The sequence below is a fragment of the Bemisia tabaci genome, chromosome 6 (assembly GCF_918797505.1).
Source record: "Bemisia tabaci chromosome 6, PGI_BMITA_v3".
NCBI classification, from domain to species: Eukaryota; Metazoa; Arthropoda; class Insecta; order Hemiptera; family Aleyrodidae; genus Bemisia; species Bemisia tabaci.
In genome coordinates, this window is record NC_092798.1 from 36778792 (window position 1) to 36791216 (window position 12425).

The following is a 12425-nucleotide window of genomic DNA, read 5'->3' on the forward strand; positions in this document are numbered from 1 at the left end:
AGGATAAATAAAAATTCTCAGCAGCATTTAAGACAGGAGATTTATTTCTTTGAAAAAATAATTAATAATAAAAAATAATTGCTTGACCATTTTTATCTCAGAAGGCATTATAACTTGGATGAGTAGCTAGAAAGAGTGCCTTAAAAGCCTTTTCAACGACCTAGTACCCACGCGGACTCCGTTTTTCGGCCTTGAAGTTGTGTTACGTTCAAACATCTACTCACAACATCCGGAGAATTTTGCTATCGAGTCGATAGAAATGTTCACTTCTAACACATTTGATTAAGTTACAAGTAATAACTCTGTCAGAGTAGGGATTTGAAGATCCTATTAGAAGTATGCAACGTTCCTTTGTGCGTTGATTGAAATGTTCTATTTCTATAGTAGATCTGCGCTACAATTTATTATTTCTATATATTGAACTTATTTCAATATTTCATCACAGGTGGATTTCCTAGCGAGTCTAGGCACGACCTACGACCCTGTGTCAGTCTCTGTGGCCTTATCAACAGTCAGATTCCTCTCAAACATAACTGTCGGCGTCTACACCAATTCGATTTCCCGGAAATTATCAACTGCAATTTCCGGTTTCTGCATGGCGGTGCCCCTCGCCGGAGCGGTAATATACGAGTACCATTACCGGTGCGTACCGTGCGACAGGCCCGTCCAATGGCTGCCTCTCACATTCATCTTCGCCTACCTAGTGGCGGCCGAATTCGCTGTTAACTGTCTGCCCGGGACTATGGTAGGAGAGTTGTACCCACTTAGCGTTAGGGGTACCATGAGTGGGGCAACACATTTTGCTGCGCATTGCTCTTATTTTGCGTACGTTAAGTTTTACTTTGCGTGCCTGAGGGTTTTGAAGATTCACGGGATTTTATTCGTGTTTGCAGCGAGTTCTTTTCTTGCTGGTCTTTTTGGGATTTATATATTGCCGGAGACACACGGCAAAAGCCTGGTGGAGGTGGAACGAGGTTTCGAGGGGAAAACTCAGGAAATTGACCAAAATATTGTGGTACCACTATCCTCTATTAATAGCTAAATAAGTTCACTGTATTTTGATATGAGGTGTGAATATTCCTAACTTAAATATAAAAGCACATATCTGCATAACAAAACTAATGACACTTATGTTGTATCTGAAGGGCGCCAAAATTCCACGGAAAAAAGAGGTAGAGTTTAAGTCCCAACTTGGCATTTCGAGTTAATTGTGGTAGTACCCCAATTACTTGTGGTAGAGGTGTCGTCAGATAAGTTGACATTTGATTACTTTCAATTTGCAGGCGCAGACAAAGAATTTACGCCTATGCACAAAGCGGCGTTCGCTACTATCCACCTTGAAAACATCCGTCTCATGCTCGCATCGTAAAAGAAGTACTTACCAGTTATGATCCGCGACTTTTATGTGGCTATGATTTATTTGTGGCTAAAAATTGAAGTGTTACTAGATTTGAAGGTATAAAAAAACCTATCCAAACTTGTGTTCTCGCTTCTACGAGAATCTGATGTTTTCATGTGGATAGTAGTGATGCGAAAACGCCCGCAAACCGAAAGTAAACAAATGCCAACTTATCTGACGACACCTCCAGTACCCTAATACATTAGGTTAACGATCCAAGTGTTGCGGCACCACCCCAATTTGAGTTGCGTTACAACCAAAATAAATTGGGAATATCCATATCATCCATGGGCGTCGCCCGATTCCCTCTTTCCCAGATCCGATTCCCTCCCAATAAATTATGTTTAAAATAAAAACGGCAACGTCGCGCAATATATAGGTGGACACCACCAGCGACACTATCGCTGATAACTTGCACGCAAGATGATGGACCTTTGGCCTAAAAAAAAACGAATGCCTGCGAAAGTTTTCACGCTCGTTACAATTCTTATTTTTAAATTTGTCATCCTAATACCCGCGCATTCATCGAGGTTTTACAAAAAATCATCCGCGACTCACTCATGACGCTGAGTTCCGCCAATCACACCGAGGCAAAAATCCGACCTAACACCAGAGACAAGAGACCCTCCAATGGCCTCTTGGCGACAGGTGGAAGCTTTTACTTTCGGGGATTCAACAGTTCCTTATGGACAATTATGAGAGAGCAACAGTCATCACCCTAATTTCGGCTGTTGACCTAACTACATGGTCGATGATGAGCTTCGGAAGACGTCATGAGCCAAACAAGTTTCCTAAACTTCGGCCATTTTCGGCTTGTTTGCGAAACGAAACTGCCAACACGTTGTTAAACATCAACCATGTAGGTAAGTCAACAGTAGAATGCTGAAGTCCCGAAAGTAAAAGCTTCCACTATGGCCAAGATACTAGTGGAGGGTCTCTTGTCTCTGCCTAACACCGTCAGGGTCGGATTTTCCTACTTGCCGCCCATGAGCCGCCTGTATTTTGCCACCCTCTTCTCGTTCCTTTTGAAACATCAATAAAAACCATCAAGTGAACGTACCAGCGGGGGAGGGGTGCATAAGACGCGTTTACTCGTATTGAACACATTTTTTGGGAAAGCCCTGTCAACACTACTAGCAAAAGGTCACGGAACTTTGCGCGAAAGTCAAGTTTCGTAAACCTATCTCTAATGCACAAGGCCTTCCATTCATAAAGAAATGAACGAAAAAATTATGAAAGAAAAAACACAAAATTTGGTTTAATGATTTTAACTTCCGCCGCCGCGCCGACCGCACCGTGTTTGGCGCAATGCGTGAAGTATTCACGCAGTCTTGTAGGCGCTATGCGTTTCACGCTGACCGCAATAACCGCACTGTGTTTGATGCAATGCGTGAAGTATTGCGGCGGTCTTGTAGGCGCTGGTATGTGTTACATGCCGATTGCCGCGCCAAGGGCTTCTCCTTTTCATTTCAAGTCTTCGTCATCATTTCTCCCTAAGGCGCGCCGTTCCAGGTCAAATTGTGTGTTTGGTATCTCTCTTAACTCGAGTAATTAGAGGTGCTGTCTCTTGTATCACTGAAAGACGACAAAATTAGAAATTACTATACTCTCAGGAAATGAGAGATTTTGTAGCCTTTTCTCGTTTGTGATTTTTTTTCTAAATCCGTTTTTTTTATACTGACATTTAAAAAAATTGCAAAATTTGCCGCCCCCTAGATTTGTTTGACATGGGCCGCGGCCCACGTGGCCACCCTCTTAATCCCGCCCTGAACACCGTCAAGAAAATTAAATTTTTGGAAGCAGCCATTGTCACGCTTTCTGGAGATCCTGACGATGAACCTTTTTTTAAATTCATTCGAAACGCGTCTTTTGAGAACTCGCCAAATATTTTATTGTAAGACTTCGACAGTTTTGCGACGCGGCGGGTGATTTCGATTATTTGAAACCCCATTCAGTTTTTTACGTCAATGACGAATAATGTCTCGAAAAATGAATATTTCTGACGAGCCGGACCTGCCGAATCCAGATTTTATGAAAGAAAAATCTGATTATCCAGTCTCTGCTGCACAATTTAATACTTTGGTGAGTTTACATTTTTTTTATGTTCTATCTGTTTTCATTGCTGTGACGTTGCCGTTTTTAATTTACACATAATTTATTGGGAGGGAATCTTAGGAGGGAATCGGATCCGGGAGGGAGCTTTGGAAGGAAATCGGGCGACGCCCATCATCCATATCATGTATGTATGTACCACAATTTTAGGAGATAACCCATAACATTTTTTTCGTGAAGGTACCTCATTGTAAGATGCGGTCCGAGTATGTCGCGAGTTAGCCTGTAGGGTTTCCCAGTAAAATCCACTGAATGAGTGCACTGAGGATATTCGTTGATTTTGGATTCTAAAAAAAATTAAAAATAATACTTTAGGTACTCTTTGATGACCCTCATATTTAGTAAGACATTAACCCTAAAATGAAAAAAATTATTCATGAAAAATTGAAATACTCGTAAAAGTTCATCGATGATATCATGAAAGAAAATCGGTGACATATGAGATAAATTCACCTTTTTTTTTGGCGATATTGCCACACCATCGAAATGAAATAATTCGTTTTTGCTCTTACTCCTGTGTGTAGGCAAACGTTTTCTATTCTTGAGCTGCAATCAAATCACCCCTATCAGTTAAGGATGCAAGCATGCTAGATTATTTTTAAAAAAAAAACCATTACACCGAATGCATCTTAGAGTTTTTTTTTATTTGTATACAAAATAAAGAGAGTAAGTGAAATTCGGACAGATCATTAACAATTGACAAAGTAACAAATCTAAGGCACGTGAGGAATGCACACAATACATTATTGTCCATAACGAACTTCAATCAAAAAAGCGAGAGCTATTGGACGATTGCAGTGATATCGTCACAAGAAAATTTTTAACTAGCCGAGATAAATACGTTTGCTCCTTCCAACAAGGTTGGACATATTTTTTCAAAGTTTAAAATTATATTTATTTCTTATAATAAAAAAAAAACATAAATCTTGAGGCATTCATCAAACTTGAAAAGTAATAAGTTTCACCAAACATTTTAATGCGTGTTAAAATTCCAGGATCTCAAAATGCCTATTATAAGGAAGTAACTGCAATGTAGCTTTCGGTCAGTAAACTATTATTTCTTTGGATATGCATTTTCTTTAAAGCTATCTTGTTTTATGAAATTTTGAAGGAAATAGCAATTTTATCTTTAGTGTATTTATTGTAGTTTATTATTTTATTTGTATTGGGTGCTTAGTATTAATTTACATATTTTTAAATATCCAAGGCCATGTCGAGAATGAGGATACTTATATGTTACCGTTACTTCCTTATAAGTTGATATGTATTTATTCATGCATCGTTCATGAATTTTCAATAAACTGAGTAATAAAAAGATCCTTTCAGAGAGAATATTGCTGATCTGTGACGGGCCCTTAAACTGGAATGCTAATGGAAATATTTTACAACAAAGATACCAATGAAATTAAAATAGGGGTAAAGATTGTCTGATTTTTTACAGCAGTAATAATTTACAAGTAAATGAGCTAATGATTTTGAATATTTACAAACATTACCTAAAAATATGAAACTTTACCACAAAAGCCTAGTTATGGAAAGTAAAAAAAAATAGCAGCTGCTATGTTTGAAAATTTGTGACGTATTAAAAACTAAAGTTAAATTATATTAAGCTCGCGCCAGGAGAAACTTTGTATTTTACTTAAAAATGACCCTGACAATATATTTAAATACTTGATTGTAAAATTAACTGACAATTAAGATAACCGTCGCACCAAACACATTTTGATATTTAGAGCGCTTACAGCTGGAAAATCACAAGTTTCCAAATTACATGCATTCAACGAAGGCATGATTTGATGCATGCATTTATCGAGCATATATCAAGACCACAAGATATCCTCATTGGTCATCCCGTAAAGTGCCTGTTGAGCATTATGGTGAATTGGAGTGATAGTTTGAAATGAATATTGCGATGACTAGAGCTTCATGAAACTGTATAATGAACTCTAAATTGAAACGCACAACGCAGCGATTTATTAACATTGATATTACGATTGCGGAGGGGAATTTTTAAAATTAGTTGCCATTGGACTGGAATGGAGGTCACAATGAGAAAATCAGAAAACTAAAAGTTCAAAAATCAGAAAACTAAAAGTTCAGTTTTTACGGTCTGAACTTCTGTTTTCTGACTCGGGTTTGTAATGGTGCGACGAACTCTGTTCGAGATCCAGTCTATTGGCGTCAATTCTTTCCTGTAGCAATACAGAGATTGCCTGTTTTCCCAATCTGTCCATGCACAAAAAGTTGATGAATCACGAAAATAAATTTCAAGTGCAAGTTTTACAGCTAGTCTTTATTTTATTTTTCATTCACTAGCATGTCAGCTGGATCTGGAGGAAAAATGAAAATAAGATTACATGCTTCACAAATGCACATCATCAAATTACAATTTTAGAAACTGACGTTTCAAATCAAAGGATTTGTTTAAATTCGAAAACAAATTTGCCTTTGAATGAGCAAAAAAGGTGTGTTGCATTGATTGGGCATATCATAAACCATTTCCATCGAAATTGGCTCAGTTACCAATACTGTCCGATACTAATCCATGATTAGTGTAATCCAATTTGTGCTTTAAAACTGCTTGAGCTTTAAGTTTGATAGTTCTAAATTGTATAAGAGGAATGAATGGATGAAATGTAAGGATGAATATATGAAATTTATTAAAGTGACTTACTTCACCTTAATCAGTTTTTTTCTGTTTAATACATTAAAATTAGTGTTTGAAATTCGATGGAAATGGTTTGGATCACTAAGGGAAGAGCGTTTCACTTTTTGCACAACTTATAGAAATAATCACTACAGTTCAATTCCAAGTTCTTATCTCGAGCATCTAGACAATTCTGTTGTCACTCTTTCCCTTAATGATAATGTGTCATTCTCCTTTCTAAAACTAGTCAACAATTATTACAAAACTCGATAAAATAAAATTAATTTACACAAAATATTAATAACATTACTTCATGAGTTTGCACCCAAGAATTTAAGTACAATCCTTCGTAAATGCCACGCTAAATAAAATTTTTAATTAGAAAACAAAATTAAAAGGTCTGCAAATAACATTTAAAAAGAAACTGAAAACACAGTAATTGCACAAAAATAAAAAAATAAAAATAAAAATATTGGACGGAATAAGTTCACACCGCTGCAATTAAAGTACAGAATCATAGAGAAGAGAATGGTCCTGCGTTAAAAGATGTCTCTGGTTCTACTTAAAGTCTGTCATGGATACTTTTTGCAATGAATAAAGTGTGATGTACATGGGCTACGTAAAATTCCCTATTCAAGAAGAATTTGCAAAGATTATAATGACTCAATCGTAAAAAAAGTAAATATAATACTACAGTAAGTATATTTTACGATCGCAAATGTGAAAACGGATACTCTACGAAAAGACATAAATTGTATCCTAGTCAGTCAGCAGACAAGACCGGTAAATTAATCTAACACAGAAGTTAAATTTACAGAGGATAGAAAAGACGATATCAAATAAGAATAAGCAATCAAGAAATTGGTAACATAATTTACATACTTTATTTTTCCACACACATCAGAAGTATCGAAGAAATAAAATAATTATAAACATTTATGGCAAACAAGTTTGTCTTTAATAAGTTGTCTTCATCTTTTCGCGTGAGGAAAATAAAGCGACGAATTAATTTGAGATATTTTGATTTTATCTGCACATTCGGCCCTGATTCAATTGGGCTGATGAAGCGGTTGTGAATCTTCTGTGGGGAGTCCAGCTCAAAGAACTAAAACAATACTGCTACTAAAATACTAAAAAAGTACAAATTCATGACACAGGTTATTCGAAAAAATTACTTTTCCTAAGATAATCTCATTCAGGTACAGAACGGTCTAAATATTCCGCCGTGGACTTCTTTGTGATTCAGGACAAATGAAAGGCTGTTCTTCCTACGCATCGTTCAGTTCAGAATCAGTGCTCTTAGATTAGGGTTTAGTCAAACCAATACCGTTAAAAAAAAACCCTGGAAACAGAAATATTCTCCTTAAGATTGAGTGCACTGCATTACTGTTTTGCAAAAACAGTTCATACGGCGGCTCCCCAACATTACGATTTTTTTTTTGTTCACTCAAAATTGAATGGAAAATTGCAATTTGGCGACCAAGCATTTTGCAAGATTTAGATGAAACTAAAAACAATTTATGAAGAGCCGCATTTTTGTTAAATTTTGACTACACCATTAAGTGTGCTTTGTAATTAAATTGCGGAAATTGATTACTAGGAACCACGGTGAAGAAGAAAATCCCCCGTTATTTTTTAGGTCACTTGGTTAGAGAACTTCAACCGGGTAAAATTCTAACAGCACTGATTCCGAACAGTTGTCCATACCGAAAGAGATTGAGACAAATTCAAAGAAAATTCGACTCCATTTGCGAGTATTCTCTCTAAATTTTAAAATCACCAAAGTCAGTCATATTTACAAATGCTAACAGAAAATTATAAAAAAGAAGATCTCTATTTAAAAGTGGCACTCATTGAAAGTTTCAACATTAGAGAGATATCAGTGGTGGGGGTTTTTTTTTGCAGAAACTTCTGCAAAATTTTTTTGGACTTCTACTGGAAAACTACATCGAGCATCCAGCCTGAATTCCTTATGTTGATCTTCAATCGAATAAGAAGTTAGAGATAATTTATATAGTCTGCCATACAGCCTTGATCTTTTTTGAACCCACCACTGGATGTGCCACATACCAAGCATCGTGCAGTCCAGATGAAATGTAAAAAAAAAACTAAATACAACGATGATATGAATTGATTCCTGCGATATGTGCTTCGAATTCTGAGATTCAGGACACTTGACGTTGTCCGATGAGTTGGATTTGGTCCGAGACACTATTCACCGAATTCCGGACTCATATCGATGGCCTCTGCGATACAAACGCTTAGTATCGGGAAAAGGAGCCTTGGAATGCACTCTTAAACGCTTCTACCAACTAATACTGTCAAAATTCCCTTACATTTTTTGCATGAAATATAAATAAAAATGTTTTACAATTGATGCGGGATTTATTCCCTTGCAACTTCAAATTGCGGTCAGAGATTTTGAAAAAGTATGGCACAACTAGAGCTGTTTTTTCGTAGACGCGCGTTGTGAGGTTAGGGTTCAGATGTGTCAGAGGTGATTTCATCAAGCACTTAAAATTTTTTGACGATCAGATGTTTTTCTGATTCTTCCGCAAATGACCTCAATTACAGACATAGAATGGTCAGATACGTAAGGAATTATTTTGTAAAACAAGAAAGTTACATTTTAGCTGAGAGAGCGTATCTAATTTGCTTCTCTATCCAAAATTAAACCAGTGAAGTCCGTAATCGATTCCAGCGTTGTAAATTTTGACAAAATTTGATGGCAGAATTTTAAACATTCCATAATGTTTGAACCCGTATCATCGGTTTTACAGTAACGTCATAAGATTGGCGGATGGTTTTTTTCAAATTAAGTGATTTTGTCCAAAAAAATTACATTCTGATCTCTTCGACAGAAAACCCGACCTAATCCTAATGTATTAAATCGATTTGAGCGCATTGAGATTTAAAAGGTACAGAGAAACTTTAAAAAAATTGATAACATTTTTTTGTTTCTCGCAAACACAAGAAAGAGATTATAAAATCAACCAATTGCAAGTGAATTGAATTTTTAAATTGCCATTGTGATAAAACATGTTGATTTTCGTTGCAAATTAAACCTTCACACGGTCATCTTAAAGATGACTTTATTGGCGCGCCCAAAAAGTAAAATTTTCAGGTTAGTCCGTAGCGCGTTTTCTATAGTTTACAGCTCCACAAAACCACGGGTCTAACCCTAGTTGTCAAGGAATGGAAATTGTAAGTCATGAGAAATTCAACAAAACTGAGTAAGTAAAACTAATATCAACATCACTGTTATCAACAACATTGCAAGTTTTCATGTGATTTTGTTCGATTTTTATTTTTAGACACAAAAAGATGCAATATCATTAACCAATGAGCAATATTAACATTATTACGAGAAAAATGTCCATTTGTATCAAACAGAGTTCCATTTTGAGAAACGTGTGAAAGTGAGTAAGTCCAGAACAACCAAAATTCTTTGAGGTTAATAGAATTTCGGCTGTCTTAAATTTGCCCGCCGATGGATTTCCCCTTTTACAAAATGGGTCAGTATTACTGTTGTCACAGATTCGTGTTCGTGGTTTGACGGTTGTAGATTACTGTGCTTGTACTTAGCGCAGAAACTTTGAGTTTGAAGAGATCTTATCATTTTAAACTGCTGTATGATCTGAAACCATCAAAACCCGATTCTGTGACTGGCGCAACTGCAGGACAAGACGCTGAGAGAAACCATTTTTTTAGACTCGTTTACAGAATCACTCATCTGCATAGATTAACCAATGATAGATATATTTTTTTTTCAAAATGAGCTAAGAAATTTGGTCCACAGAGACCAACTTTCAAAGTATTTAAAAAAAAATACTCATCTGCAAGATCAAATCAATGACAGATGTGTTGTTTTTTAAATTTGTCAAAAAATTTGGTAAAAATAAACAAAATTTCCAACCTTTTCACAAAAACAGTCATTTGCATAGAAAAATAAATAGCAAATGAGTTATTTTAGAAAAAAGTAAAAAAAAAAAGTTGGTGAGAAAACCAACCATCATTGTTCTTTTTTAAAGTATTACGTATCTTCATAAGCAAATCAATGACAGATATTGTTGATTTTGAAATGAGTATGTGAAATTAGGTTCCTTTGAACGTTATGCCGTCGAACTGACCTAATGATCCTATTGATCCAAATGGAAGTTTATCCCGTTACCCATGCTAAAGTTCCCATGACTCAATTTGCGCTCCCCGGCATGAGAGACTCTAAAGCTGTTTGAGCCTTAAGATTATGTGGCGTTGTCGTCCATGAAGGCGGGGTTGACCCCGGAGGGCGACTTCCCGTTTCCGTTGGCGGAGGCGGCTGCGGCGGCGGCCTTCATCCGCCGGCTCTTCTCGTTGGCGGCGTAGTGGGCTGTGCCCTCCAGGCTGAGGGTCTCCTGCCGGCCGGAGTTGTGGATGAGGCAGCCGACGGCCAGGACTAGGAGGACGGCGCCGGCCAGGAACAGGGTCCAGGTGAGGGCGGCCTTCGCCACCGGAGGCGCTGAAGTCGCCAGTCGGAGCAGGTCGGTTACCTCGTTCGGCAGACCTTCGATTCCCTGGAAAGTTGGAGAAAATTGTTAGGAAAGCTTCGAGCGAATTAGTGTTCCCAGAGACAAGAGACCCTCCACTGGCCTCTTCGCGACAGGTGGAAGCTTTTACCTTCGGGAATTCAACGATTCCTTATGGACAACTATAAAAGAGCAACAGTCATCACTCTTTTTTCGGCTGTTGACCTACCTACATGGTGGATGATGAGCCTCGGGTGACGTCATGAGCCGAACAAGTTTCCCAAACTACGGCTTGTTTTGGCTTGTTTGCAAAACGAAACTGCCAACACGTTGTTAAACATCAACCATGTAGGTAAGTCAACAGTTTTATGTCGATGTCCCGAAAGTAAAAGCTTCCACAATAGCCGAAATACAAGTGGAGGGTCTCTTGTCTCTGAGTGTTCCATAGGGAAAGAGCTGGGGATTAGAAATCTATGGGAGGCTGCGAGGAGAAAAATTTCGGTTGGGGTGTGTTTATTAATTACGTGACGAACTTTTAGCACTCCCTCCCCTTGATGATTACGTAATGCTTAACGGGCCCTCTCCCCCTTAGGATCTCAAAAAATATGTAAAACTACTGAATAGTTAAATGGATATTATTGGAAAATATTTTGATCATAATGTTGAAGAAAAGATTGTGAGCCTTTTTTTTCTGTGAGTAAAGAAATAGATTAGAGTAATAAGAAGAATGGTAAAATATTCTTGAAACATCAGTATTTTGAGGAGAAGTTCACCCCAAAAGTTCAAAACTTAGAACTGAAGTTACAAAAGTAAACTCTTAAAACCTTAAGTAGATAACTGAGGAAGGAGATAGCAGTTTTACATTGAATCTCGATGTAATTCAGTCTTGTTTAGTGTAATTCAGTGTGTGTATTTTTCAAGAAAAGGAACTTATGGGTGTATTATCCGATTGTACGTACCTCTTCGAACCACATGATGGGGAATACAATGTCAGGGAAGGTTGCTACTTGTTTGATGTCAATTACTTGGCTAACGGCAAGATTAATTTGGATTCTGGCTCTAGCTCGCAGGGTAACTCCCATTTCCTGAAAAAAATAACAGTGTAAGTATAAAGTCATCATTCGCTGCAAAAGGGAGAAACTAAAACATGCCGAAGGCAGATCAATGAGCATTGGTGAACCGTGAAAAGTTGAAGATTTGTACTACCACACGCAATGTAAACATTTCTGCAATTTTAATATAAATGAACTCTCCTCCAGACAAAAGGGCTCGAAAGGAGTCTTAAAGTTTATTCATCATTCCAGACATTTTAAAGTCGCAATGAATTTGATATTTTATCGCAAATAAAATGATGAAGTACAGTAGACTTTGCATAGCTAGGGAACTTCCTCTGACGAACATATGATAAGAGTTCAAGCATTGCCGTACGTGTTTTCTTGTCCAAATGTCACGAATGAAACACCATGGATATAACAAAAGATTTCAAAGACAACTCGGGAGTGATGAATAAGCGATTTTTACATTTGATGGTTCATATATTCCGCTTAAAAAAAGACCAAAGTCTATCAGGTAAAGCTGGCTCTAAAAAAATTTCACTGTTTGTTTTAATGGGATAATTTTCTCAGAATACTTTTTTTTATCGATTTCAAATTTATTCTCCGCCAAAAGAGGAAGAGTATTTTTGGAACCTAACTATATCAAGTAGCTATGGAACAAAAGTATACTTTCAGTGTCAATTTGAGCCATTGATCTTAGTCTTTTG

At 37.2% G+C, this 12425-nt stretch overlaps 2 protein-coding genes across 6 annotated transcripts in view; one reads left to right on the forward strand and one right to left on the reverse strand.

Annotated features, from left to right (window-relative positions):
* The window catches only part of LOC109036975 (facilitated trehalose transporter Tret1), a 25192-nt gene extending 19398 nt beyond the window's left edge, over positions 1-5794 (forward strand). For all 4 annotated transcript variants that reach the window (XM_072301789.1, XM_072301788.1, XM_072301787.1 and 1 more), the window contains one exon: positions 446-5794. In XM_072301789.1, the coding sequence (XP_072157890.1) occupies positions 446-1042 (597 nt within the window). In that variant the 3' untranslated portion in view covers positions 1043-5794. The remainder of the gene's footprint in view (positions 1-445) is intronic.
* The window catches only part of emp (epithelial membrane protein), a 165729-nt gene continuing 157438 nt past the window's right edge, over positions 4135-12425 (reverse strand). For both annotated transcript variants that reach the window (XM_019051398.2, XM_019051399.2), the window contains 2 exons: positions 11623-11748; positions 4135-10711 (listed from right to left, as the gene is read on the reverse strand). In XM_019051398.2, coding sequence (XP_018906943.2) covers positions 10403-10711; positions 11623-11748 — 435 coding nt within the window. In that variant the 3' untranslated portion in view covers positions 4135-10402. The remainder of the gene's footprint in view (positions 10712-11622; positions 11749-12425) is intronic.